The following is a 26,774-nucleotide window of genomic DNA, read 5'->3' on the forward strand; positions in this document are numbered from 1 at the left end:
CAGCCTCAGCTTTCAGAGCTAGAACCTAGCATCTTGGATAATTTGATGGGAGTGAACTCAGTAACGGAGACAGAGATGTGTTGTGTTTGGCCGATGTTTATTGTTCTGGAGGTAGAGGACGCCTGGGCCGCAGACGGGACGTAGGTCTCGGGCCATGGTTCGCTGGGGCCCGAGTGTGCTATTTTTCACGTGTGAATCGCCCACCTTGACCGATTTCAAGCGACTGGCAATCACTGTTATTATGGTGGAGGAGCTGGAAAAGCAAAGTTGACTCGTTGGTGAAGCTGGCTCCACGTAGTTCTAACGTAGGGCGTCGCCTTTGCCCCTGTGTGCCTCACCAGCCACCTGCAGCAATTTCCAGCGAGCCTCCAGCCGAGCTTTTAGAAACATCAGAGCCTGGATCTCCTCTGGAGTGGCCTTCGAGAAAGGACCCAGACTGGGAGGTGTTTCTCCATGCAATGCCTGCGCCAGGCTCCTTGCAAGCAGGCGTATGGATTCCTGGCTCGGAGAGAGTGGGGTTTGGGCGCCGCAATGAGACAGTTGTTTCTGCCCACCTTCCACCCATATAACGTAGCCACCCTACCCAGTTTACCTCTTCCACTACAGCTAGAATTCGGCCCCCTACTGGGCTCCGAAGCATTGCAGCCAAGAGAGCAGCTTGAGCGTTCTGCAGGCCATGGGCAGGCCCCAGTGCCATCAACACCATATCAGGCTGGAAACCATAGGCCAAGGGCAGTACCAGACCCAGAATGAGGCTCAGAAACCCTCCAGTTGTCTGTAGGGACAATAGCAGAGCCTCAGACTCTCATCTAAAGGGCACTGCTAGTGGCTCCTGTCGCCCACCCCACCCCCAATCTCAGGGACCCTGGGTTGTGAACAGGAACCCCCAGAGAGACCGGCGGGGGGGGGGGGGCGGAGAAGCTCTCCAACCCCAACACAGCCACTCACCTGTGGCAGTGGAGTGGAGAAGTGGAACATGGACTGGATGGCTGCATCCTTGCCCCGGATGTTGAGCCACAGAATTCTCCTTCTCAAGAGAAAGCACCAGGGCCATAGACACATAATGCAGGAGACCCTGCTCACCCTTCCCAGGGCTTATCAATAAAAGACAGAGGAGAGCTTGGGGCCAGGGGGGTGGGGGCGTAAGTGACTGTCAACCTGGTATGGCACTGTGTTCTGGGGCATCCACTCTCAAACTGCACCTATGGGAAGCAGTGTTCTCACCCAACGGTGACCCTGGATTCCCAGTCACATGCCCACTACCTGTCCATGCACAACTGAGATGTATAAGCTAGAGAATCATACCCATCATCTGCAAGGTCCAGGGGTCGATCCAGTTGTCCCAGGGCCACACAGAGCACCCTAAGAAGTTGACCCAGGATGGGCTGGGCTCACATTGTCCAGTATCCATTTGAGGGCCCTCCCTATGCCATTGAGTGGGTACTCCCAGGTCCTTGGGGACTCAAGTCAACCAAGCAGAGTTTACCTCTGAGCTCTGCGAGCTAGGCATCGCTGAATGAGTACATCCAATGTTGCTGCTGTGGCGAGGGCAGTTGTGGTTGCTATGGCATTTCTTATCTACAGAATAAACAACAGGCTGGCACACACACACACTCTTTGGAGGACTTTCAGGAGTCAATGCCAGCTCCCAGACCTTAGGTTAAACCCATTCACGCTTTGTTCTGGTCTTTTCCAAATGGCTGATACTAACCTCCTTTCCCTACACTACAAGGTCAAATCGCCCCCGATTCTAAAAGCCAAATTGCTTAAAACTACAGGTTTTGTTTGTTTGTTTTTTAAGATTTATTTATGGTCATATGTAAGTACACTGTAGCTACCTTCAGACACACCAGAAGAGGGCGTCAGATCCCATTACAGATGGTTGTGAGCCACCATGTGGTTGCTGGGATTTGAACTCAGGACCCTTGGAAGAGGAGTCAGTACTCTCAACCACTAAGCCATCTATCTATCTCTCCAGCCCTAAAACTACACTTTAAATCGTCCACTTTCCCTGCCCAAGGTAACATGTCAACCCCTTGTACATGCCACCGCCACCATCTTCAGCTGTAGCCCCGGCGACTCTACCTGCCCATCCATGATTCCATCTAAGAGACACAGAATCTTCCCCAGTGTGGCAAGATCCTCATCCTGGAACCGGGATTTGTGAAGCCTGTAACGGGCAGGCCAGAAGGACACATGGAAATCAAAATTGTATCAGTGACACAGGTGCAAGGCATGTACAGCCCCGTCCTCAGATCCGCTCTCCTCACCTGGCCCAGGCTTCGGTCTCCTCCCTCAAGACTGACCCTTCTTGATGGAGCACTCCAGGAGGTAAGCACAGAGCAGCACCTGGTACAGTCGAGGCCACCGCTGTGCAGATTGGAGGTGCAGGGCGGAGGCACAGTTGGTCCAGGAGGGGGCTCAGTGAATCCTCTGCTACTGCACATGTGGGGCTCTCACCAAGCAGACGCAGAGATCTCTCTTCAGGAGAGTGGGTGCTGGAACTCAGAACTGGGGCCACATCTAAACGGTTCAGAGTCACAGTCACTGCAAAGAAGCTCAGAGTGGAGCCACCAACCCAGGTCCAAGCCATACTGACTTTGCTGGAGGCTTGTCCAGTAAGGGGTCTGGGCTGTCTGGACACTCTGGATGGACTCCAGGGCACTATGGCAAGAAGTAGAGTTGTAAGCCTGACTCCCCCCCTCCAGCCTCAATCCCCCCCTCCCACTGGCTCTCCAGTCTTCAAACCTCTGACATGGCACCATGAGCCCAAGAAGGGGAGGTGTGGGGTCACCAAGCAGTGTCTGCACCATCATGCACACTGACTGTGCTAGGGACTCCAAGTGGTAGCCACCCTAGGAAGAGCGTTGAAATGGGACAGAGGAGGGATGTCACTAGTGTGAGTGGCCGTACCAGGCAGAACACCTAATCTCGACTGACTCTCACATCTGGTGCCCTCCCCTCCCCTGGCCCTTGGGCACTTACCTCCAACACAGCACAAATCCGGCCACCAGCCAGCACCTGCAGCAGCTGTGTGAGATGGGCAAAGCACTCAGGGGTGGCCTGCATCTGCCCCTGAAACACAGTAAGTATGATAAGGACCTGGGCCCCCAGAACCTTACATTACTCCCAAGCCAGGCCATGTTCTCACCTCAGGGTCCCCGATAGCAGAGTCAAATCCAGCCGACACCAGCACCAACTCAGGATCAAACTATAGGCAGGATCCGGTGGGAAGGAACCAAAGAGAGCAATAGCCCAGGTGAAGGGGAGGTCCCAGTGCTACCCACTCACATAAGGTTAGACTTTCTGAGACACCTTCCCTACTCCCATTCATACACTGGAGTGGCTTTCAACTCTCCAGTCTTCACAGTGGGACTCTGGGTAAGCCTAGGAGGACACCCACCACACAGTCACCTCGAAGGCCAGTGGGAGCAGCACATGCAGAAAGGCAGCCAAATAGTCGGCATTTCCCATCCCAACCTGCAGCAAAAGCAAAGCAGGCATCAGGGGACCAGCCCTGCAAATGAGGACATCACGGTCTTCACCCCTGGGATCCAAAGTCCAGGGAGACTCTTGCAGAATGCCCCAGGAGACATTCACAGGAGACGTAGGCTGGACGGAGGGGGGAGGGGGACTTGGTACCTGGTTCCAGGGCAAATTGACAGTGAAACCTTGGCCCTGCCCTTGGCCAACTGCATCTGCATCAGACTCTGGGAGAAACGGCCAGAAGCTTCCATGCTCATAGCGGTGCCAAGAGAAATAAAGGACACTGTCGACAATTGGCCAGGTCAGAAGTGAGGTCCCTTAGCAACTCCACAGCTTCTCAAAGAACCCTAACTCTTAAGACCCCTAGTCTCACCACTGGAATTTTATCCCCAAAATGGTGAGCGGCAGAGAAGGGCTGTGTCCACACCCCAGCTCACCTGGGGTCATCGTTGAAGATATACTGGATGCCCTGGCCATGGTGGACATCCCAGTCGACAATGAGAATCCTAAATTCGGACAGTACTGGGGATTACTGGAAGTGGCTGCCTTTCCACCTTTAGGCTAGGAGCTCAGCCAGGAGTGGAGGGAGCTGGGTGGGACCTCTTAACCACCAACTCCACCTCTTCCTATTTAGTTTGGGTCCCCCACACTTGCAGGTCAAGCTTGGACACACCTCTGCAGCCCATATTTCTGCTTGGCATGTTTGGCTGCTAGAGCCACATTGTTGAACACACAGAATCCATTGGCAGCTGCCCTCTGACTGTGGTGCCCTGGAGGCCTAGGGTGTAAAAAAAAAAAAAGGAAACACCGGGCATGTCAGAGTCATTCTGTCCCCTCACAGGGTCACACACAGACAGCTAGGGGAGGAAGGTGGTTCTCACCTCACCAGGGCAAGCCCATTGTGCACAGCTCCTGTTAGCACAGCATCGACCAGCTGCAGTGCAGCCCCCGCTGCCAGCCGGGCACAGTGAAAGGTGTCCTGTGAGCCAGAGTGCAATTGAGCCTGGGACCTGACCTGCTTGTCCCAGGTTGCAGGTTTCCCACTGCTGAGCAGACAGGGCTGGGGCATTGGCAAGCAAAACATGGTAGGGTACGGTCATAAAGCATAAACAAGGAGACACTGGCAGGTGAGCAGACTTGGGTGTGAATGCACCTAGGCAGGCATATGGACATAAATCTGGGTGAATGGGCGTGTATGCTGGCTCGCACCGGGTGAAAGTAGACAGCATTGTACTGCTTAGACAGTGCGTGGAGCTCCTCTTTATCCAGGGTCTGGGTCTTCTGCACCAGGGCTATATATTCCGGGCTGCAGATCAGCAGGCGGGCCACCAGCAGGACAGGAAGGAAAGGAGCAGAGATTCCTGGTGGGAGTGCCCACCCAGTAATCCCTTTTAGCCCACACCACGGTGAACCCAAGGGAATGCTAGCGGAGCTATAAAAGGTTCGGGTCCCCAGATCTGTCATAGTCTGACCTGTGCACCAAGCCCAACTCTTCCTCTGATGCCTCACAAGCTGACAAACACAGGCACCTTTCTTCCAGGCCACGCTGCCGCAGGCCATCCAGGGCAGCTGTCAGGCGCTCTGGGCACTCAATTTCGCACTCGGGGCTGGAGCAGACAAGGATCTCAGTGTTCAGGGTTCCCTCCCGGCCCCCTACTTCTGTCAAGACACACTTACTCATCCCAGAGCAGTCGAGTGGCTGTCATGTCCTCGTGGTACACAAGTGCTGTGCCCATAGCTACACCGTGGTCACTTTGATCCGCTCTAACGCAACACGCCCTCTGCCGGCAGGTAATTGCACTGCCCGGTCTCACCTAACTATGCACGTAAACAATCCTCACTCGGGACGAACTGGGTTGTGCACGCTGGACCTGGGCAAGAGGAAACCACCCCAGGCCCAGGTCCGGGCTCAAGCCCGCCCGATTGTCAGAAGAGAACCGCTGGAAACTGAACTAAGCGTGACGCCAAACGCCTAACTTCCGGCTTCCTCTTTTACAGACTCCGGCCCGCCCCTAGGCGAGATTAGGGTGGAGTAGACCAAAAGGCTGAGCTCCCCTGGGATTGCGCGCGCTCTGTGTGTCTTTCTCTCTCTGCCTCTCTTTCTCTCATTGTCTCTTTCTCTTAGGCTGCAACTTCAGTGCCACCGACAACTACGTGTGGCGCGGAGCCTACGACCAGTACCGCCTCCAGTGTCCTTCTTGAAATGGATAGGAAGACAGGGCTGCCTGTCCTCAGGCCATCCATAGCTACAGCCGCAGCTATGCTTCCTTCTTGCCCCCAGCATCCTCCTAGCCTAACCTGGTAGTTTAGGCCACAGAGTCAGAAATGCCAACTGTCAATCACAACCAATTTGCCTGCTCCCGCAGGTGAAAGATGGAGAGGAGAGAAGTGAGCAGGGTGTGTATGTGAGTGCCTGCGGGGGCTGGCCTGGGCTGGATCAAAGCACTGAACTTCCAGAAGGGACTGACAGAAAGGCCACAGGTAAGAAAGAGGCCACTGGAATAGAAGAGTTATATAAGACGCCAGGCCAGCCAGGAAAACTGCAGCACAGTGTGAGGCTAGGAAGGGTAGAGGGTTCTGAGCAAGGAAGGGTGAGGAAGCAGGGAAGGGGGCCTTAGGAAAGGAGGAACAAAGGAGACATGAGCTCAAATACCAGCTAAGACTATACATATATATATATATATATATATATATATATATATATATATATATATGTATGTTTGTATGTATATATGTATATATATATACACACACACAAATAAACACACACAGATATATACACACATATATACATACACATATATACATACATGTATATATACATATATATGTATATACATATATATATATATACACACACACATTTCCATAGTCCAGCCTTGTCTCCAGTTCCGAAATGAGTGTTGGCATTACAGATGCCTCAAGATGGGGGGAAGGGACAAGACACACCCCCAGGATGATGAGGGGAAGGGGGCAAGGCTGCCGCTGACGTCTGTGATAGGAACACATACAACTATCATGTACAGGGGAAACCAAAGAGCCCTGGAGTGGTTAGAAGTAGGTGCCCTCTGCCATACTCAGGAGTTGGGAGTTCAGGCAAGGATTTTGGAGGAGCCCAAAGCTTCTCCATCTTCTAAAAGCCAATTAACTACCCTGGTTTATGTATATTGTGGGGTAGGGCATGAACTGAGCCACACCTCTGTAACTGGGTGAAGTATTTGAAGCCTTGGACCATGGTTATCACAAGGGGATTCAGGCAGTGGAGCCATGGTCATGGCATCTCCTCTGACAAGATTAGACTGGGCAAAGTGTATTTGCCCAGAACTTGTCAAATGAAGGGAATGAAAGACCTCACCCTTATGTCCTGCCCTGTCGCACCTGTCCTTGGGACATGAGGAAGAACATGGACCATCTAACCAGCCCAAGTGTGGTCTCGTGTCTAATGGCTTGCAGATGACAGTATGGGTTCAGGGAGGCTGCCAGGGAAATGCTGGTAGAGAGCTAAGACCTTCCTCACTAGAAGTCTGGACCATTGGAAGACAAATGCTGCAAACTCAGAAAGAAGGAGGCATCCCTCTATCTGGGTCTTAACATCATCTTCCCCACCATCCTCCCTTGCATCAGTCTCCAGACCTCCTGCTCAGACTCTGAGCCTTAAGAGTACAGTCATTCAAGAAGGGAGGGGCCAAGCCCTAATGTGGCTTGAAGCATTGGCAAGGACTAAGTGGCACCAGCACTGTGGCCTGGGAAGAGTCAGGGGACTGGCACCTCTATTAGCTGGAGGACATAGAGCTCAGGTTAGCTCCTTTTTGTGCACAGAGCAGCTTGGAGAACTGATGGGTGCTCAAGGCATGGGGCCACACAACCAGAATGGGAGATCTACAAAAGGGTTTATTTGCCCCCAGCCACTTAGGCAACACCAAATGGCTGGTTCGAATTCCAGGCTAAGGGTGTAAGAGAATCCACCCACTTCCAGAAGAGATGATGTCCCTGAGTCAGTGTCCCCAAAACCTCTGTCTCATTCCGTCTCAGGAGTTGGCCTTGGCATTGTCCAGAGCGAGCAGAGCTCAGGTCTGGCACTTGTCTCCTAAGCTCTGCTCACTCTGAAGCTTTTTCACGAATACTGATTTCATGTACAACTCCAGAATTCAAAGGCTAGTCCCATGTTGGGTAGGGGTCTTGGACAGAAAGCTTAGATGTTCTTCCAGGGTCATCTGGGGCACTCGAAAGCCGAAGAACAGGTTTGGAGATGGAGGGTTCATGATTCAAGGGTCTACACAGCATGTCCAGGTGGAAGACTTGGGATACAAGCTCCAGGCACTGTCGGGGTGTTAACCAGGATTCCTTTTCCAGAGAAGGGAAGCCAAGGTGCCGTGAAGCTCCGAGCCAACCTCCTTTGGATACCCCCCAAACCACCCAGAGGTCGTCACAGAGCCGTCTCCTTTGGAACTCTGGCTCCTAGCTGCCTAGGAGGCTTGAAGCTGAGAACTTCCTTGTAAGTCACACCTGCGGGAAGCGAAGAGAAGCAAACGATAGAGTTAGACAGCTTTCAACTAAGGGGGGAAGCCAGCACCCCATGGGCCTTAAATCTAATCCTAAGTGGGCCAATCCACTTAAAAACACTGAAGACTGCTGTGAAGCTAGATTGCCCCAGGAAAACAAGGGATGAAAGTGTATGTTCAAAAGAAAAAAAGGGGGGGTTGTGTTCAAAAAATAATAATAATAAGAGAGAGAGGCTTGTATTAAAAAAAAAAGGAAGTGAGAAGAAAGTGTGTGAGCCTGCTCAAGGGCTCAGTTGTGTGCCTCCTGTGGTCTATGGTGAAAGCAAAAGCACCCAGCCACAGTGTGTAGATGGAGACCACAGAACGGATCTTGTGGCCCGTGGTTAGGGGAGTTATTTTGTTGAGCAGCAGAAGGATTTCATCACACAGAACCAAACTCATAAGCACACGACAACACAGAAGGGAAGAACACCTGCCAGGACTTTCAGGACATGAGTCAAGAACCTCTACCCATCCAGTCTTTCCCATACCAGGGTGCAAGAACAAGGGCCTGGGGTCTGAGGCAGACAAGACAAGGGATAGCATGTCGCAATGGACCTGTCCTCAAACCTCCTGGCTCCCCAGGTTGGACCTGTCAGTCTGGCAAGGACACGGGAGGCTAGTCCCAGCTCAGGGGACAGTAGGCAAACTGAGAGAGTTCTCTGAGGCCAGTTCTCAAAGAGAGAATTGGAGGTTTGGCACAGAGCTATGGAGGGATCTAGGGCTAGAGATGAGAGGGAAAAGCTGGGCCCTTTGGCCTGCATGGGAATAGACTGTCTTCCATGGGCAGTACATAAGATATAGTTATTTCAGGAGAGGTCTTTAAATGGAGTAAGGAGAGGTAAGGATACATTTTAAAGGTGTAAGAAGAAAGTCATAAGGACCGGCAGTGGTAGAGAGAGCTCCAGTGTGGTCTGGACATGAGGATGCTAGGCAATATAGAGGTTGGGGAGAGAACGGCCAGGGAGTTAGTAAGCCAAGGGCACAAAGCACACACACCTGCTCCACAGTTCTCAGCATCCATCACCTGCCAGCCCTTGTGGGTCGGAGCTCCTTCAAAAGACACTCTTTACCACTGCCTTCCCCCCTAGCCAGAAGTCAACCTGGTTGAGTTGCACTGCCCCACAATGCCCTTTGACCTCCCAAAGCTCTTATCTGACCTGCACCCCAGGGGCAGAGGCTCACTCACCCAGGGCACACAGGGTCCAAAGCCAGACATTGTATGGAACCCCCACACTCACGCTTCCATTCCTCAAGGGTGCGGTCTACATCATCAAAGGAGTCGTCATATTTCTGGGCCTTGGGTTCATCCTCAGTGTCCCGAAGGGACTCAAAGTATGGATGGGTTAACGCCTCAGCTGCTGTCACCCGCTGTTCCGCATCCAGCACCAGCATCCTTTCCAGGAGATTCACAGCTGTGGGAAGAGCAATTCAGGCCAAGCCACAGGAGGGGACATACTCACCCAGTACCCTGAGACCTTCACCCCATCCAGCGGTACCCTGAGGGCTTGCGTTGGTCAGGACAGAGGCAAAATCCTTCTTTTCTAACTCAGGGAGGCCTTCCATGTAGTTCTTGGCCTGTGAGGGAAAAAGGGTGATAGGCCAGCCCCCAAGCCCAAGTCCAGCCCACCACCCACTCCCACTGACCTCTGCACTCTGTAGCTTCTGAACAAACTCAGGAGGGGGCGTCCCTGTGATCTTCATGATCTCCTTCAGCTGGTCCAGGTCTGTACCAAGGTCAGGAATACAATGCAGGGACAGAGGGGGGCCCACCCAGCACCCACATCTTGGCCGAAGTCAACGGGTGCTCTACATAGAAGGATACGGTCATTGCCTTTGAACAGGATCTTCCCAGTAATCATCTCCGCCATGATGCAGCCAACGGACCAAATGTCCACTGAGAAGTCCCATCAGTGCCCCACATGCAAGGGTGGCATTCATATCCGTGAAGGCCAAGAAAAGGGGGATGCACAAAGAGACCACACGTGGGAGACAAGTATACATGAAGGGGAGACGTGCACATAGGCACAGAGCAGAGGCTGTCATTGAGAAGGGTGGCAGACCTCCCAGAGGTAGTGCCTATAAATGGCTCCCTATCCAGAGATGAAGGGAGCTAGAGGTGGCTAATCAGTTAACATCATGGGATGCTATTCCAGAAACCTTGGTTTGGTTTCCAGCATCTGCATGACAGCTCACAGCCATCTGTGACTCCACTCCTAGAGAATCCAATGCCGCCTTCTGGCCTCTGCAGGCACCGAGTACACAGGTGGTGTATGGATACATGTATCTGCATGTATAGATACATGCAGATACGTACTTATATATACATAAAATAAGTTCTTATAAAAATTAAGAGCCGGGCTGTGGTGGCGCACGCCTTTGATCCCAGCACTTGGGAGGCAGAGGCAGGCAGATTTCGGAGTTCGAGGCCAGCCTGGTCTACAGAGTGAGTTCCAGGACAGCCAGGGATACACAGAGAAACCCTGTCTCGGAAAAAAAAAAAATTAAGAAGGGGCCAGACATGGTAATACAGCCTTTAATTCCCAGCTCTTAACAGACAGAAGCAGGTAGATCTCTATGGATTCAAGGCCAGTCTGGTCTGCCCATTGAATTCCAGGCCAGTCAGGACTATAAAGGATCTATACAGGAAAAAAGAAAGAAAGGAAGGAAGGAAGGAAGGAAGGAAGGAAGGAAGGTAGGTAAAAAGAAAGAGAGGGGGGAAGGAAGGAAGGAAGGAAGGAAGGAAGGAAGGAAGGAAGGAAGGAAGGAGGCAGAGGCAAGTGGATCTCTGTGAGTTCGAGGCCAGCCTGGCCTACAGAGAGTTCCAGAAATAGCCAGAGCTATATAGTAAGACCCTGTCTTCAAAGCAACCAAACCATACCAAATATACATATACATACATACACATATATATTCTTTCTCAAAAAGAAGGAAGGAAGGAAGGAGAGAAAGAAAGAAAGAAAGAAAGAAAGAGAGAGAGAGAGAGAGAGAGGGAGGGAGGGAGGGAGGGAGGGAGGGAGGGAGGAAGGAAGGAAGGAAGGAAGGAAGGAAGGAAGGAAGAAGGAAGAGAAAGGAAGGAAGGAAGGAAGGAAGGAAGGAAGGAAGGAAGAAAGAACGAAAGAAAGAAAGAAAGAAAGAAAGAAAGAAAGAAAGAAAGAAAGAAAGAAAGAAAGAAAGAAAGACAGACAGACAGACAGACAGACAGACAGACGGACTGAGATGTAACTCAGTGACAGGACATTTGTCTAGCATGAATAAGACTCTGGGTTCCATCCCCGATACTACAAAAATAATTTTAAAATACAATGAATGTGTAAATGTGGATGGTGTGCACTGGAGTCTCTGGATAGCCTCTTACCTGTCTGCGTGTAGCGCATCCAATTCAAGATGACCTCTGGTGCCCGATACCACCGGGTTACCACATATCCTGTCATCTCACTGTCTGCCTGCCTGGCAAGGCCAAAGTCTAGGATCTAAAGAAGTATCGAGGAGGTGGAACTTAGACACTGAGGATAGACCAGATATGGTCCAGAAGACCTTAAGAGAGCTGGGCTTGAGTTTCTACGCTAAACTGTTTGCCACCCTTTGGTCTTGCGCCCCCAGGATTCTCCCTGTGGTCAGTACACCTGGCCCTACCCACCTCAGGTCAAATGCCAAAGGTTTTCTTCTGTTTCACCGTCCCCTAATCACCTTTAGGAGCCCTGAGTGACTAGGGATATTCAGCCACTCTTTGCCTAATAGCTGCTCAGCCTCTGCACAAATGTCTGAGTTCTGTCCCTTTGCCTCGGCCAAGGGTCAAGCAGACCCATAGGGGAAGTAGAAGGGGTCCCCCAACCCCTTCCGTGGTCATCTTCCCCTCCCAGCGATACCTTCAGCTCACAGTCCTCATTCACAGCCAGGTTGCCAGGCTTCAAGTCCTGAGAGAAGAAAGGTGGCCACTATGACCCACCTGCCAGAGCAGGGCTCAGGCTGCACATTATTAGGGCCACCTAAAACTGGCCTGGTCCCTCTGGGGAAGAGCAAGAGGGGCTTTCCTGGTCCCCAGGGAAAGCATCCCCACCACAGACCTATCTTGCCCTTCATAGTTAAGCCATGGGCACTGGGGTTGAGCACATCTGTCTACACAGCTGGAGAGGAGCCCAGCTGCAATCTCCCAGCCCCGCCAGGACTCACTCTGTGGATGACACCAGCCGCATGGATATACTGGGGGAAAGAAAGAGTTCAGCAGCAGTCAGCTCAGGGATACTCCAAGCCACAGAGCCCTTACCCTGCCCAAACGGGAAGCTCTGTCCGCCTCCCTATGGCCACCTCTGCAAAGCCTACCTTCAGCCCCTTCAACATCTGATACACAAGAAACTGGATTCTGTCTTCACTCAGGGTCTCATGCTTCATGAGTTTGCCCAGATCAGTGCCCATGAATGGCATCACCAGGTAGCTGCAGAAGCCCACCAAATCATTACCCTAGAGTGTCCATTCATCACTAGCAATGGGGGGGGGGGGGTCATACCATCCTATGATGTTTCTACCCCTACCATGCCGTGCTAGACCACAACCCACCCTCTGGGCACACTGTCCTTGACAATTACACCTCTCAACCCATGCCCACATCCCCTCTTTCCAGAACGGCAAGCAAGGAGTGGGCTGTGTGTCAGGGGTATTTTGTTTGGGTTTGAGGGCTCTCTGTTTGTTTTTGAGGAAAGGTCTCACTCTGCAGTCCTGTCTGGCCTGAAACTCACCGTGTAGACCAGGATGGCCTCAAATTCAAAGAGAGCTATCTGCCTCTACCTCTGTCATCTAAGTGCTGGAATTAAAGGCTTGCACCACTACCATCAGCCTTGTCTTGTCTTTATTTTATTTTTTGGATGCTTTGCCTCCACGTGTATCCGTGGACCACGCCATGTACAGTGCTCACAGAGACCAAAAGATGATATCAACTCTTCTGGGACTAGAGTTGCAGAAGCTGTGAGCTACCAGATAGGCGCTGGGAATCAAACCCACGTGCTCTTGGAAGAGCAGTCAGGGCTCTTAACCACTGAACCATCTCTCCAGCCCTTGCTTTTGTTTTTGGAGAGAGGGTCTCAGGCAGGCCAAAATAGCCTTGGAATCCTGTCCCTCCTAGCTCTATCTCCCAAATGCTGGGATTGCAAGTGTGTGTGCCACCACAGGCCACCTCAGGGTTTTAAAATTCCCAACATGCAGGGTGAGCGGCTGAGGCTGCACCTGATATTGGCACCTTAGATTGCTTAGTTATACCAATACCTCAGGCACTGTGAGGACCCAAAACTCCCCAGGCTTAGAAGGATAGACAGTCTGGCTTTACTAGGGCATCCCAGTATCCAGGGGTTACCAATAGTACATGGGTTATGATGAGATGTGAATGAGCAGGTATACATCTCAGTCCTCACTTGGGCCATGGGAAGAAGAACTCAAGCCAACTTAGAACCTGAAGCTGGTACCCAGGAGCTGCCTAGGCCCCTCCTGCCACACATAGGGTAACCAGGAATATGGGGCAGGGGTTGGAGCGGCAAGGCATCTAGGTCAGAGGGATGTTAAGATAGATGGAGGGATACACAAGGAAAAATGGTATTATCACTCACACAAGTTCATGGCTCCCAGGAGCATATAGGAGTGGGGTATAGACTGTGGTAAGAGGAGTGGGTGGGCAGTGTGCACCCTATTCCTTACATGGGCTATGACTCCCTGGGGGGAGGGGGGCTTGTCCCTTATCAGATATCCTACATATCATTTCTAATACAATTTCTATCAGTAGCAAAAGTACAGTTATGCAGGGCAGTGGTGGCGCACGCCTTTAATCCCAGCACTTGGGAGGCAGAGGCAGGCGGATTTCTGAGTTCGAGGCCAGCCTGGTCTACAGAGTGAGTTCCAGGACAGCCAGGGCTACACAGAGAAACCCTGTCTCGGACCCCCCCCCCCAAAAAAAAAAGTACCATTATGAAGTAGCAACTAAACAATCTTCTGGCTGGGGGGGCCACCAGGACATGAGAAACTGTATTAAAGGGTCACAGCATTGGGAAGGTTGAGAACCGCTGGGCTATGGGGAGAAGGTCCTCAACCTGACCCAGGATCTTAAGCTGACACCGAGAAGCCACCCAGGTTCCTGCCACCCTCTCAGCCACTAGCACTTACAAGTCTGTGAAGTCGTCCAGAGACTCATCAGGTGTGAACACATCCAGTAGCCCAATGACCTGAAGAACAAGTAGCAGACGGGATAGAGAGCACACGGGAGCTGCAGGGCCTCAGTGCACCCCCGGGATGGCACTGTACTCCAGGCTGAAAATCCTCCCTCCCATAACTATCCCTGTCTCCTCTACTGTCTCCACTGTCGGCTCAGCCCCCATCCTGGTACATTTGCCCACAGACACAGGCTATTTTTGGAGGCTGACAGCCGGGATTCTCAGGGGGTGGGGGGAGGGGCAGTCTCAGGTCTGGGTTGGCTCCAGGCCTCTGAGCAATCCGGTCCCCTTAGTCTTCTGTCTCCCCTGTCTCCCCATCCCCCCCACCACACACACACACTTTTTTTCTTCCCAATGAAGCAGACCCAAGACCAAAGTGGGGACCGTCCCCTGGGAGGAATGAATTCCCAGTAGGTCATTCCTGGGACCATCCCCTCTGGCTGTCTAGACCAAGCACCAATTGAAACACAGCTTTTGATTGAGGGAGTTGGACAACAGATAGACAATGTGACATTGGCTTCCCAGTACTTGGTTAGGGGACGGGACCTCCGGGGTCAAGGGAGTTTGTCCTGAGGAGGGCCGCATATATCCAAATCCCAGGACGGATGAGTAAATGAGCAAATGAGAGGTCAGGTGCCTGATGGCCATCACAGGAGTGAAAGTCCCTACAGAGTAAGGTACAGAAAGGAAGTGGCCGAAGCCCAGGCCAAGAAGGAATCAAGGAAAGGACAGAGCAAGCCCAAGGGGGGCCTCACACTCCCATCCCAGGGGCAGCTTTGGCTTTGCTCCATTGAGCGAGCAGCCGTGGAAAGGTTTAAACAAGGATATGATGCTGGATGGGCCCTCCTAGTTTCTGTGACAGAATGCGGCAAGAATAGACAGGAGGTAAAGGGCAGATGGGCGACTGCTTTAGTCATGGCCAAAGCTAGCGGGAAGAGCAAGGACAGGAAAGGCCTGGAGACAGATAACTCACAGGTGTGACCCATGAGCTGAGCGCAGAATAGATAAGGAATAGTGTGCCGGAGGTCAAGGCAGGTCCTTCAAAGGATTATGAATTCTGCACTTTTGTGGTATAGAATGTGACCCAGAGCCAAGGACTAGAGCTTGAGGAAAAGGAGGAAGAGGAGAAGGAGGAGGAGGAGGAGGAGGAGTGGGGGGGAGGAGGAGGAGGCGGCGGCGGCAGCAGTGGGTAGGGCTGGCCCTGTGGCAACCCCATCTCTGGTGTGAGTGAGACATACAGCCTATCTAAACCTCAGGGTCCACATGGAAGGGTAGGTTACAATGGCAGCCTCCCCGAAATGTGTTGAGGCATCCTGAAAGCCACCACAGCCAGGTGAGGACAGGTCAGTAGCTTGATGTAAAGGCTCTTCACAAGGCAGGGGTGACCCACAGACTGGCAAAGAAGTGGGGAGTGAACGAAGAGCTCCACAGCTCTCCGTTCAAGAAGGGTTCAGGATAAGTAAGTAGGTGGAAGTTGGGGGCTCTGAGGATAGGGGTGGTTACACCCAAGAAAACACAGCCTTTTACTGTTTGGTTTGGTTTGTTTGGCTTTGGGTTTGGGTTTCTCTGTGTAGAAGCTGGCTGTCCTAGAACTAACTCTTTAGATCAGGCTGGACTCGAACTCATGGGGACCATCTGCCTCTGCCCCCCCAGGTACATGTGCTGCCACTGCCAGGCTTACTGAGTTTGTTTGTTTGTTTGTTTACTGCTTCCAGCTTTACTGGGAAGCAAAGAAGCAGACCTAGCAGGGCTGGTATCCATCCACCAAATCAGTTGAGTAGCAATGAGGAAGCAACGGGGCTCAGTTTGCTGTTAGCCACGAGATGTTCATTTTTCCTTGGAGCTATTGACTCTGATGATCCAGGAGGATTGAAACATCAGGACTAGGGCAGCTGTACAGAACAGAAGTGGGAGGGACAGAACTCACAGGTTCAGGAAGAACCATATCTAATAATAATAATAATAATAATAATAATAATAACAACAACAATAACAATAATGTCCCTGGTTGGGAGGAATGCTCTGATGGCTAGCAATGGTGATGCAAGAGGCTTAGGAGTAGCCATATGCAGGTAGGACGGGAAAGGAGATGCCTTCTGTATGGGTGTGAAGAAATACACACCCACAACACTAATGGCGATGCTCTGCTCCGTAAATCCCTTTATCCACAGAGACCCAAGGCTCTGGGATGATAGAGCCAAGGCTGCACACCTCGAGTATCCTGCCTTGCCCTGAATGCCTAGGATCCTGTATGTCTGGAATAGAAGACTCGGGTGGTGGGCAAAGGGAGACTAGGGTAGGGTAAGGAAGTACCCCTTCCAGGAAAACCCTCCTCACACCAACCTGATTGTCCAATCAGGTTTTGGAGTGAGACCTGAGGAATCCTTAGGCCTAGACCATAACCTGACCACTGCCTGGGCTGCGAAGGTAGAGGTGGACCGAAGGTGAAACCAAGCAATTGAAGAAGAGGCTGAAATTGTAGTGTCACCCAGAAAGGGATCTGGGCTCTGCCTCTGCTTTCCTCCTGAAAGTTGTTGAAAGTTTACCCAAGCTGGGAGCTAACTAGGTAGGAGGTACCAGGCCCTTGGAAGCAGAGACTGTGGGCAGGATTTGCAGGGGAGGGCAGGATGAGAAGAGGCCAGCGCACAATATCCGCATCTGGGGCGGGCTTTAGACTCACGTTCTCGTGGCGCATGTGTTTGAGGAGGCGCAACTCTCTGTAGGCGCGCTTGGCAAACAGCTCCGACTGGAAGGGCCGGTACAACTTCTTGATGGCCACCTTGTTGCCAGTGCGGCTGTCTACTGCAGAGCTGCGGGGCGGACGGCTTGGCTAGCGAACCGGCCCCGTAATCGCCAGCTGCCTCCTGCCCTGCCTGCCGCCCCGCCCGGCAAACGCTCACCACACTGCACCATAGGCACCAGAGCCAACGGGCTGCAGGTCTTGGTACACGGCGCGCACCTCCCAGGCCGTTTTGGTCACCTCCTGGCGGTAAAAGCCCTTGCGGGCGGGTGGCGGGGAGCTCATCCCCAGCCGGAGCACCGCGCCCCAGGACCGGACCCGGGATCAGGGGCTCCGCCCGCGCGCCCCGGGTCACTGCGTGGCAGGGCGTACTCCGCGCCGGCTACCCGCCTGCCCGCCTCTGAGATTTTCCTTTGCGGGCTCTTCTCTCGGGGTCGCCACCCTGAACTCTCTATAACCGCCAACTCCCACCCGACCCTTGTCTCTGGCCCGCAAAGTGGTCCCTCCCGGCCCACTGACCAACCGGCCCCCAGGCCCTGAGCACGTGACACCCCCGCCTGCCCTCGGCCCCTGCGGAAACCCGAGGAGGCCTCCGGGGTTGGGCGGAAGGCTTGGAAAGGGGGGGTTGTGGGGGAGAGCTGCTCCATAGCTCAGTCTCGACCTGAGATGAGAGGAGGCGTTGAAACACCCTGGCCAGCCTACACCCTCGCTAGACTTCTTGGCCCTTGGGTCCTAGCAGGTGCCTCTCTTAATTCCAGCCTTTCCTGTCCTCCCAGAACGTCGGACCCATTCTAGGCAACTTGAGACCACCAGGTTCTACTCAAGCCCCAGGTCTGGTCCACCTGCCCATACACCAATCATACCCCATCCCAAATGGTTCCTTTTACTGGCTCAACTCCCCGTCTTTCCCAAGGATGCCCCGCCCCTGGGGCTGATCCGTTCGCCTCCTTCTATATGGAGGAGGGATTTGGTTCAGTCTCCCAAACGTCTCAGGTTGCTTCCCCAGCCCCATTGTTGTGGCCACTGGCTCTCAACTTCCCAGTCTAAGATCCAGAGGGATGGGTCCTATCCTATCGGCCCTTCTAAGACTCCTTCACACCTCTGTTCCACCCACCCCAATCTGGTATGTGGAGTGGCCGCTTCAAGCATTGGACAGGACTGGTCTCTGTGCTTTCCACCTGTTGTCCAGCTTGGTCTTTAAAGCCCAGAATGAGCTAAAAGTGTGCCTGTCCCCGAAAAAAAGGGGGGATCCTTACGTGCTCATTCTCTCTGGGGTCCCGTGTAGACCTGAACCAGGTGCTCCTGGAGGGTCAAGCCAACATCCCTCCCAGAGCTGAGTAACCAAAGTCTGTTCCAGGATCTCACTGGCTTGACCAGTAGTAACAAGATCCCCAGAACCCCCTCTCTCCCCCTCCCTCCAAGCCTGCCTGCCTGCTGCCATGAATCAGCAGCTCAAGGCTAGCCAGAGCAACTTTACACCTGGGCTGCTGCTGGTGATGTGGTACATCCGCAAACTGACAAGAGCGAGCAGGGCAAGCTCAGGGCCAACACTCAAACTACATCTGCCTGGCTCCTGTGACCTCCGTGCCCTGGGAGGCCTCCAGACACCCACCCATACCACCCAAAAAGCTCCCCAGTTCCCCTCCTTTTCTGTAGGGGACTGATCTAGACCAGATTTTGGTACTAGGGCCATGTATTTGGGTTTGCTCCCGCTCCCAATCCCCCAACTTTGGACTTGGCTCTTGCCTTCTAGGTCCACCCCCCCACCCCACCCCCGGCCCCAACCTCCACCGCTGGACCAGTTGCCAGACTCAGATCTCTGGCGGTCCAAGATTCAGGACATAGACATGACACATGAGCTGTATCCTGGGCTAAAGTTGCCTTTTCGCCTTAGTCAGGAAGGAAAGCTATTTCCCATATCCTGTCCAATCCCTGAGGAAGAACAGATCTTTTCTCTAGGGACAATCCCCAGCCTCACCAGTAAGAGGGAGCCAAGTCTGTCCACCATTCCTAATGTACAAAGTCCCTAATGTGCAGGGACCAAAGTGTGCTGGCTCTTACACCTTTTGCCCCTTCTAACCAGTGTGTCTTGTCCTGCACTGGTCTCCTGGGTTCTTCACACACACACCCCCAAGAAGCTGCGATAGTACTAGAAATGACTGCTGCTCTCATTGAGTGATCAAGGGGCACAATAAATTCAAAGTCGGTGGCGCTAGCAGGAAGTGTACGGAGGCACAGAGATCCAGCCACCCCTCCAGGAAGCAGAATCAGTAGAAGCAATGGGATCCAGAGCCTTTTGCACAGACAAGAGCAAGAGGGATGCCCCTTTATTGTGCACACTCTTGGTGCAGGCACTTGACATCCAGAGCCCCTTGGTCCCTGATAAGCAAGAGATCATTGTCTCTTCAGGGAGGCGTTACACCCCCAACGCGTTTTCAAACAGGGCCCTACCTCAAAAGTTACTTGGTCAGCTCCTCTCTGGGGGATGGGGAGATGAGGGGTGACTTGCAAACCATAGCACCCCAGACCAGCTGCAGAACCTCAAGGGTTGGTGGAGGTAGAACGTGGACAGACGTTTGTCAACTTTGAATCAAGGTCCCGGGGCAAGAATGTCCATGCTCACATCCGTGGGTGCTGGCCACCTAGCATCCTTGAGATTAGACCCCCAACTTCATCAGCTCTCCAGCTGGCATTGTGCCCTTGTGACTCAGGATCCTGCTGCTGCTCCTATACCCTTACATTTGCTTAAACTAATGGATCTTGGCACCTCTCAGAGCCTTTGGTCTAGTTCACAGCTGGGATTCAAGACCCATTAGAAAACAGGAACTTGGGGGGAGAGGAGGCAAGAGTTATCTCCAACTTAGGCACCAGACCAGAAATGGCTGCTGCCTCTTGGGTGCTCAGAGATTCATACACACCAGCACATGCCTGCATTTGTTCTGATGTGTATCCCAGGGTGCATACTCATGCCCATGTGCCCACATACCACAGGCAACCACAAATCTTCAGCAGGCTTTTCTGACTAGATAGATAATCTGATGGTGGTCTCAGCTTTCCCATCCCCAGAGGAAACGCCACTCAGTTAGGAGGGACACTGGGCTTGCCTCTGCTTTCAGCCACTCACTTCCTGGTTGAGCATCTCCAACCACTGTGACTCCCCCTCCCTCAGAGTCTCCAGGGACCATGGCCCATTAGCCTTCCTCCCAATCCAGATAGTCCTCAAGAGCAGAAGAGACCTGGACAAGGACAGGGACACACTCAGATCCCACACACGGAGGTCCCAAGGAGAACCTGGGTGGACCAAGGTAGGTCCAGAAACACTACTGCCCAGACTCCAGCACATAATGGGAGGGAGGCATATGTACACATCCGTGCATTCCTCTGTGTGTGTGTGTGTGTGTGTGTGTGTGTGTGTGTGTGTGTAGAGTTTCTCAAGGCAAGGGGGTCGGTCCCAGGTTAAGTGTCAGGGCTGCCTGAGAGGCGCCTCTTGAGGAAAGCCGGAAAGCTGAGTAGAGGGGACAGGCTCAGGTCTCCCACTTCAGGCAATGCCTCACTGCTCAATTTCATGGGTGCCAGGGAGCTGTGAGGGTTCCAGGGGCTTGAAGCTAAGGACTTCTTGGTAAGTAAGCTCTGGGGAGGGGAATGAAAAAGGGGGGAAGGGTGAGATTATGCTGTCTGCCCACTTCCCTCCAAACCTCTGCTACACACACACACACACACACACACACACACACACACACCCTTACATGTCTCACTCAGAAACAGATATGTTTCCATCCTCCTTCCCCCACCCCACCCCCTGCTTCCCCTCCCCATCCCAGACCTTTGGGGAAGTTCTGGGGAGTTCCTGCATGAAACAGGTAAAATCTTGCTCTGAGAAAAGGCAACCCTCAGGTTCACGGACACTGCTCTCTTTCCCATCCTCACGCCCCACGCCCCATCCCTGTGCTCACCCTTCCACTCCTCCAGCGTGCGCTCCTTGGCCTCAACACTTTCATCATAGGGCTCTGCCTCTGGCTCATCGTCAGGGTCATGGTACTGGCTGAAGTATGCGTGGGCCAAGGCTTCGGCCGCACTGACCCTCTGGTCGCTGTCTAGTACCAGCATTCTTCCAAGGAGGTCTATGGCTGCAGGAGTGAGTGAGGCTTAGCACCATAGCCAATGCTAGATCTGAAGCCCAGCCTAGATCCAGTACCAGTCCTTACCCAGGGGGTTGGCTCCATGGAAGACACTGCTGAGGTCCTTCTGGGGCATGGGAGGCAGAGACTGGATGTATGTCCGGGCCTGGAGACACATAAGAAGAGCTTGGAGGGCTAACTAACTTCTATTTTCCTGGCCCAAACTGGGCAGAAGGCCTTTAGAGAGATGCATTCATTCCAACAGGCCTGGTAGGTACCCCAGCAAGCCAGACTCCTGCTCTCAAAGTCGGGGCAGGGTGGGCGCTCCCTAGCCGAGCAGTGGTCCCACACATGCCTTTATTCCCAGCATTCAGGAGGTAAAGGCAGGCAGATCTCCGAGTTTGAGGCCAGCCTGATCTATAGAGTGAGTTCCAGGACAGCCAAGGCTACACAGAGAAACCCTGTCTCAAAAACAAAACAAAACAAAAGTCTGGGGGGCTCCAGGACTTCATTTGGCTTCTGATGGTGCCTACAAAAGCCAAAAGCTCAACTCTTCCCTGCCTCAATAGTGTCTATAAGCAGGGGAGTCTGTCAGCACTGTCTCTGCTACCTGAAATGGCCTCCTGGTTCACCTGCTTCTCTCTGAAGGGGTTGGATGTTCCTAGTACAAGCTCCATCCCTCCCTGCTCACATTCCTCATGCGATGCCATTTCTGCTTACTACTCCCTCCCCAGCATGACTGGTGCTTGGTCGGAAGAGCCAACAGATAGACGGATGGCCACTAACTCACATGCTCCGAGGATATCTTTGCCAGAACCTCAGGACTGGGCGTGCCCACCACCTCCATGATTCGCTTCAGCTGGTCGATGTCTACCTAGCTCAGGAAACACCTGGTGGCCAGCGTTTCCGGTCCCAGCCCCTGGTACACTGTAGAGCTGTGGCTCAGGACAGGGAGCCCCGTGTAATGTGTGATATGGCATAGGGCAGAGGAAAGACGTCCAAAAAGGGCCAGAGTCCACTCCCACCCTGGAGAAGGGGACCCCAGCTGGACCCTGCTCCCCAAGGATACAGTCGTTTCCAGGAAAGAGGGCCTTTCCTTGCAGCAGTTCAGCCATGATGCAGCCCACAGACCAGATGTCCACTGTTGGGGGAGAATAAGGAGACTATCAGTCTGCCAACCCCAAATCCTTCCTGTGAGCCTGGGGAGGAGCCAGCCCAGTGACCCTCAGGCATAACCAGGCCCAAAGAGACCAGTAGAAGCCTTACTCTATACCCTGTCCTGAGAAGAGGCATGAGGACAGACACCCATCAGCTTAGAAGCCTTTCTAAAAGCTGGTCCCACCAATCCCTTGCTCCTCTCACAGAGCTCCAGAGATGCTCTCCTCCCCTTCAGCCTTTCTTCCTACCCCCACGGCTTTGTCATCCTCCCTAAACAGTGTCAGCACAGCCTGCTCATCCTTACAGGACAAAGCCACTGCTTTAAGGGTTGACAGCACCTGTCTGGTTGTAGTGCATCCAGTTTAGCATGATCTCTGGCGCCCGGTACCACCGTGTGGCCACATATCCGGTCATCTCCTCATCAGCCTGGCGTGCTAGCCCAAAGTCCAGGATCTGGAGGACCACGGGGATCTCGTGTAAGACCCCCACCTACCTCTCTATGTGGCCCCACTGTCTGTGCACCCCTCAACCGCCCTTACCCTCAGCTCGCAGTCCTCGTTCACCGCTACATTGCTGGGCTTCAGGTCCTGCAGGGTGCACCGGGCATTGAGTGTGGCGAGGCCATGAGCCTAGGCAGAGTGGATGACCCTCACCCTTGCCCACAGCTGCACCTACCCGGTGGATGATGCCCGCCGAGTGGATATACTGCAGAGGAGAGCAGACCGAGTGAGCCCAGGCGCCACCTCGCTCTGCCCTCAACCCAGAGCGGTCGGGGGGGGGAGGGGACCCCAGAGCCCACATGCCCCACCTTCAGCCCACGCAGCAGCTGGTAGACAAGGAATTGAACATGCTCATCGCTCAGGGCCTGACACTTGACGATGTTATTCAGGTCGGCGCCCATCAGGGTCGTCACGAGGTACCTGCAGGATCAGGAGTTAGGACAGTCTCACCACCCCATCTCCGACTAAGCTCCCCAGACTACCACCGCGCCTGCCCAGGACGCTCACACTTCGCTGAAATCCTCGATGGATGTGGCCGGCGTGAAGACGTCCAAAAGTCCTATGACCTGGTCAGGGAACCGAGGCAGGATCACAGCTTAGCCTTAGGCAACGTCCCGTTGGTCTGGACCCCACCCACATGGGACTGTACCTCCAGAGGCTCCGCCCCTATAGTGTAGGTCCCGCCCCCCAGGCAGGATGCGTCCCTTGTTCAGTCCCAACATCACCGGTCGGTCCCCCCTCTCACGTTCTCGTGCTTCAGGTGCTTGAGTAGGCGCAGCTCACGGTATGTCCTCCTCGCGTGGATCAGCGATTGGAAAGGGCGAGACAGCTTCTTTACAGCCACCTTCTGGCGCAGCCGCGCGTCGTAGGCCGAGCTGCAAGGTGGGCGAATGAGGAGAGCAAGCGCCTGGCCTGAATCCACCCGACGCTGGGTGCGGGAGTGAGCCTCTGTTGCTAGCTCTAAAACCTAGGAAGCCTGTCCCCGCCTGCTCGCCCCGCGCTGCCTCCACGCCGACCCTCCTGATCCTCCCTTAGGAGACCCCTTTGAGTGGACAAAGCGTTCTCTGGCAGAGAACCGGTGATTCTAGCCCAAACCTGAGCGCCCCCCCCCCCCCCACACACACACACAACAAGGCCACGGCATGGAAAATACCACGACTGTACCCACAGGCGCTCCCACAGCAAGCAGCCCTCCTCCTTCCTCACGGATGCCGTGGGAGGCTTACCTACAAAGCCCTGGACGCCCCACCCCCACGCCTCCGCACATCAGATTGCGGAAGCAAGATTATCCGGAGGTGTTTATTGCTTCCTGATTTGTAATTGAAGCCGAGTGTGGTGTTCATGCCTGTAATCCCAGCTCTTGGAGAGAGGGAGAGGCGAGAGAATCGAGATTGAGTTCAAAACCAGCCGGAAAACCTAGTGAGACATTGTCTCACAAGAAACCAAACCAAAACAAACAAAAAAATACACACACACACACACACACACACAATTTATAACTCAGCAAATGGATAGTAGGAAATGTTTAACCCCAGTGTGAAGATGTCTCTGACACACTTCCACTCCCCCAGAAACTGGACCCGCCACCTCTGCACCTCTTTACCCTTCTATCCTTCACCTGGAGAGCCTCGAAAGAGCAAATGAGAGCACGCTTTCTTTGTGGGCGGGGCCTAGGCCACGTGGACTGAGCGGTGGTCCTAAGGCTTTTCACCAGGTTCTGATCCCTCTGCCTCAAGACCCGGAGCAGCTGCGAAGCCACTGAAGGAGCCCTGGCTACAGTACCTTTACACAGCCTGCTCCCCTGGTGATTCCTGTTCCTTCTCTCCCTCGATTCTCTTCGTCTCAGGATGCACCCTTCCCTTGCAGTGGTGAATGGAGACAGGGTACCACCCATTCCCACCAGGTGAGGGAAGATGGGGAAGGGGCATGGTGGTTTGGGATGCTCACGGAACTAGAGAGTTGTAGAAGAAAGGTGGCTTTCCTATGATAAGCAGAATGTCTAAGTAACTTCTGGGGTGGAGGTGGGTGGGGAGTGGCCACTAGAACAGCAGGATCCTCTTACTTGACTGCCTCTGTACAATCAAGTTACAAGAAGTTGGCATCCCATGGCCTGCCTCAGCAGGGTGACTGAACAAACCCAGGGTCACGGATCAGCGGAGACAGACCTAGGTCTCCCTTGGGAAATCTGGCTTTTCCCTGGTAACTCCTAGATGGTCCAGCCCCGAGACAACTCCATCTGAGTCAATGTCCAAGTCCCCTGCAAAGTATCTGCTTCACCTTCCTCCCTGCCCCCTCCAAGTCCTCCCTGGCTCTCCTTCCCTCTAATTTATTGTATTATTTTTTTAAAATGTATTTTCGTGTAACCTTATCCTCCTCCACTTGCTGAGTCCCTGAACATCCCAGACACAACATGTCCCATCATCTCTTCCTCTGTCCGACTCCTTGGGTATGTATGGGTGATGGAGTGGGTGTATCCTGTCTCTACTCACTGTGGAGGGCTGGGGTACAGCCTGAGAAGCAAGAATAAGGAGCGAGTGTCGGCAGAACAAGCCTACCCATCTCAGTGGTGGGTTTACAGGCTGCAGACATGGGGCGAGATCCCATGACCAACTCACTCTGGGCCCTGTAAAGCAGGACTGTTTGCCTCTATAGGGTTGCAGTAGCAGTACCGAGGCTTCGGATGACAGCACCGGATCCAAGATGTGAGACTCAGCCCCCATTCCCGGTGTGGGGCACATACCAGTGTCCACACCCTTGATCAGCCCGTCAACAAGGGCTATCTACAGCCGTTCTCCAATCCCAGGTGCCTGGATGCTGCCCACGATCGAGACTGCAATCTCTGGTCTCCAAGCCCTACCTATATTCTGAGATCCTTTGTTGGGTAAACTGGGGTAGGGTGTAGACAAGAGAGTAGGTGTCCGCTTAGGCTCAAGCCGCTGAGCTTCTAGGAATCTGGAGGCGCGGGTATGATCCACAGGAAAATTTTGGTGTCTTCCAAATTAGAAAGGTCTCCTCACCCCGCTGGGGGTCCCCTTTTCAAATACTTAGTCTGAGGGGAACGTTAGACCCTGCAGCTACTTAGACCTTGCCCGAAATAACCCGGATGGCTGACTGTTCCATTTAGCGGCCCCAGAGACTTGCTCTCCCGCCAGCTGTGACGCCGCAATATTCAGTCTTTTGGGGAAAAACTAGGAAAGGGATCGGAGATGGGGGGGGGGGAGAGGGCATTAGAAGACCCCCCCTACCTGCCAGCGAGTGGAATCTAGTAGGAAAGTTTCCTCCGTGTCCCCTCCCCCCCATTCATTCATCGGAAGCGTGCAGACCGGGGGCGGAGGCAGGGCGAGGCCCCTCCCCACGCCGGGAACCCCACGTCGCGCTGGAGGGTCGCACACGCTTTCCCGCCCAGCTCCCACCAGGTCCTTGCCGGCCCCTACCAGACTGAGCCGTAGGCGCCGGAGCCCACCGGGCGTAGGCCCTGCAGCCGCTGCGGCACCTCCCATACTGTTTTGTTCAGCTCTTGCCGGTAGAATCCCGCGCGCGGACCCGACATATCCACAGAAGCAGCTGGAGCGAGCGCCCCGGATCCCCGCGCGCAGCACCCGGCCCGCGCCCCACGCCCAGCACCGCTGAGCAAAGCGGGGTGGGGGCTGGGGGGCGGCGGCGCAGCAGGGCGGGACGGCGGGGCGGGGCCGAGGCCCGGCGGATTTCCCCAGCCTGGAGACCGGAGGGCGGGGAAACGGGGGTGGGGTGGGGTGGGTGGAGGTTGAGGGTTCCCGGAGACAGACGCACAGCTTCCTGCCCCTCGGAGACCGTGACAAAGGAAAAAGCCTGCTTCCCTCCCATGGGGGTGACGATGAAACTTCTTGCTTGTACTCCTCCACCTTCATCTTCTGCATATTACCTACCCCCTCTGCCCTTCCCCGGGTCCCAGGCCAGTCCCCTTCCTCAGAAATGAAGGGAAATTGTCAAAAGTGAGCTTGAGCACGTGGTGATAATACTTTCAGAACAACAACAAAAAACATTAGTGGTGGGGGGAG

The 26,774-nt window shown here is 53.8% G+C and overlaps 3 protein-coding genes and 1 long non-coding RNA gene across 14 annotated transcripts; 1 reads left to right on the plus strand and 3 right to left on the minus strand.

The window, feature by feature from the left end:
* Window positions 1-76: 76 nt before the first annotated feature.
* Window positions 77-5,474, minus strand: Hdac10 (histone deacetylase 10). 7 transcript variants are annotated; one of them, NR_028447.1, is made up of 20 exons: window positions 5,164-5,474; window positions 4,959-5,093; window positions 4,696-4,792; window positions 4,368-4,465; window positions 4,160-4,264; window positions 3,924-3,992; window positions 3,643-3,769; window positions 3,404-3,480; window positions 3,152-3,211; window positions 2,986-3,075; window positions 2,749-2,855; window positions 2,600-2,664; window positions 2,271-2,523; window positions 2,086-2,170; window positions 1,487-1,578; window positions 1,306-1,362; window positions 949-1,027; window positions 593-775; window positions 339-498; window positions 77-253 (listed from the first exon to the last, which is right to left on the minus strand). NR_028447.1 is itself a non-coding variant. In NM_199198.2 (20 exons), the coding sequence occupies exons 1-20, from the start codon at window positions 5,220-5,222 to the stop codon at window positions 240-242; spliced, it is 2,001 nt and encodes a 666-aa protein (NP_954668.2). In that variant the 5' UTR covers window positions 5,223-5,474; the 3' UTR covers window positions 77-239. The 7 variants fall into 7 exon arrangements, 3 of the variants coding, with proteins under 3 accessions (NP_954668.2, XP_006520606.1, XP_006520600.1); NM_199198.2 differs by having other exon boundaries at window positions 3,415-3,480; XR_001781503.2 differs by having other exon boundaries at window positions 81-253; window positions 949-1,202; window positions 3,415-3,480; window positions 5,164-5,452.
* On the plus strand, window positions 5,313-9,913 carry Gm46530. Its single transcript, XR_001781738.2, has 2 exons — window positions 5,313-5,967; window positions 7,840-9,913. It is a non-coding gene; the product is annotated as a predicted gene, 46530 (long non-coding RNA).
* On the minus strand, window positions 7,358-18,351 carry Mapk12 (mitogen-activated protein kinase 12). Of its 5 annotated transcripts, NM_013871.3 has the most exons (12): window positions 17,122-17,477; window positions 16,902-17,031; window positions 14,175-14,233; window positions 12,351-12,462; window positions 12,201-12,230; window positions 11,897-11,944; window positions 11,386-11,500; window positions 9,853-9,924; window positions 9,675-9,754; window positions 9,527-9,605; window positions 9,269-9,442; window positions 7,358-7,992 (listed from the first exon to the last, which is right to left on the minus strand). In NM_013871.3, the coding sequence occupies exons 1-12, from the start codon at window positions 17,244-17,246 to the stop codon at window positions 7,913-7,915; spliced, it is 1,104 nt and encodes a 367-aa protein (NP_038899.1). In that variant the 5' UTR covers window positions 17,247-17,477; the 3' UTR covers window positions 7,358-7,912. The 5 variants fall into 5 exon arrangements, with proteins under 5 accessions (NP_038899.1, XP_006521121.1, XP_006521123.1 ...); XM_006521058.4 differs by having other exon boundaries at window positions 9,527-9,754; window positions 17,122-18,350; XM_006521060.4 differs by lacking the exon at window positions 11,897-11,944 and having other exon boundaries at window positions 17,122-18,010.
* A 904-nt stretch (window positions 18,352-19,255) lies between these two features.
* Window positions 19,256-26,380, minus strand: Mapk11 (mitogen-activated protein kinase 11). The gene is made up of 12 exons (NM_011161.5): window positions 26,172-26,380; window positions 23,483-23,612; window positions 23,245-23,303; window positions 23,046-23,157; window positions 22,913-22,942; window positions 22,777-22,824; window positions 22,576-22,690; window positions 22,149-22,220; window positions 21,870-21,949; window positions 21,167-21,245; window positions 20,915-21,088; window positions 19,256-20,591 (listed from the first exon to the last, which is right to left on the minus strand). The coding sequence occupies exons 1-12, from the start codon at window positions 26,285-26,287 to the stop codon at window positions 20,512-20,514; spliced, it is 1,095 nt and encodes a 364-aa protein (NP_035291.4). The 5' UTR covers window positions 26,288-26,380; the 3' UTR covers window positions 19,256-20,511.
* Between the last annotated feature and the right edge of the window lie 394 nt (window positions 26,381-26,774).

The sequence above is a fragment of the Mus musculus genome, chromosome 15 (genome assembly GCF_000001635.26).
Source record: "Mus musculus strain C57BL/6J chromosome 15, GRCm38.p6 C57BL/6J".
Classification (NCBI taxonomy): Eukaryota; Metazoa; Chordata; class Mammalia; order Rodentia; family Muridae; genus Mus; species Mus musculus.

Coding starts and splice junctions, on each gene's coding strand:
- Hdac10 (XM_006520537.2), bottom strand. CDS start 5,222: ATGGGCACAGCACTTGTGTACCACGAGGACATGACAGCCACTCGACTG. Junction 4,466..4,695: donor ATGCTGTCTACTTTCACCCG/GTGCGAGCCAGC, acceptor TCTGGCTCACAG/GACACCTTTCACTGTGCCCG. Junction 3,481..3,642: donor TCAATTTGCCCTGGAACCAG/GTACCAAGTCCC, acceptor CTTTTGCTGCAG/GTTGGGATGGGAAATGCCGA.
- Mapk12 (XM_006521058.4), bottom strand. CDS start 17,246: ATGAGCTCCCCGCCACCCGCCCGCAAGGGCTTTTACCGCCAGGAGGTG. Junction 12,231..12,350: donor AGATGTTGAAGGGGCTGAAG/GTAGGCTTTGCA, acceptor TCTTTCCCCCAG/TATATCCATGCGGCTGGTGT. Junction 9,755..9,852: donor CCTGTTCAAAGGCAATGACC/GTATCCTTCTAT, acceptor ACCTTGGTACAG/ACCTGGACCAGCTGAAGGAG.
- Mapk11 (NM_011161.5), bottom strand. CDS start 26,287: ATGTCGGGTCCGCGCGCGGGATTCTACCGGCAAGAGCTGAACAAAACA. Junction 23,158..23,244: donor ATCGAGGATTTCAGCGAAGT/GTGAGCGTCCTG, acceptor CTGATCCTGCAG/GTACCTCGTGACGACCCTGA. Junction 22,691..22,776: donor ACGAGGACTGCGAGCTGAGG/GTAAGGGCGGTT, acceptor GTGGTCCTCCAG/ATCCTGGACTTTGGGCTAGC.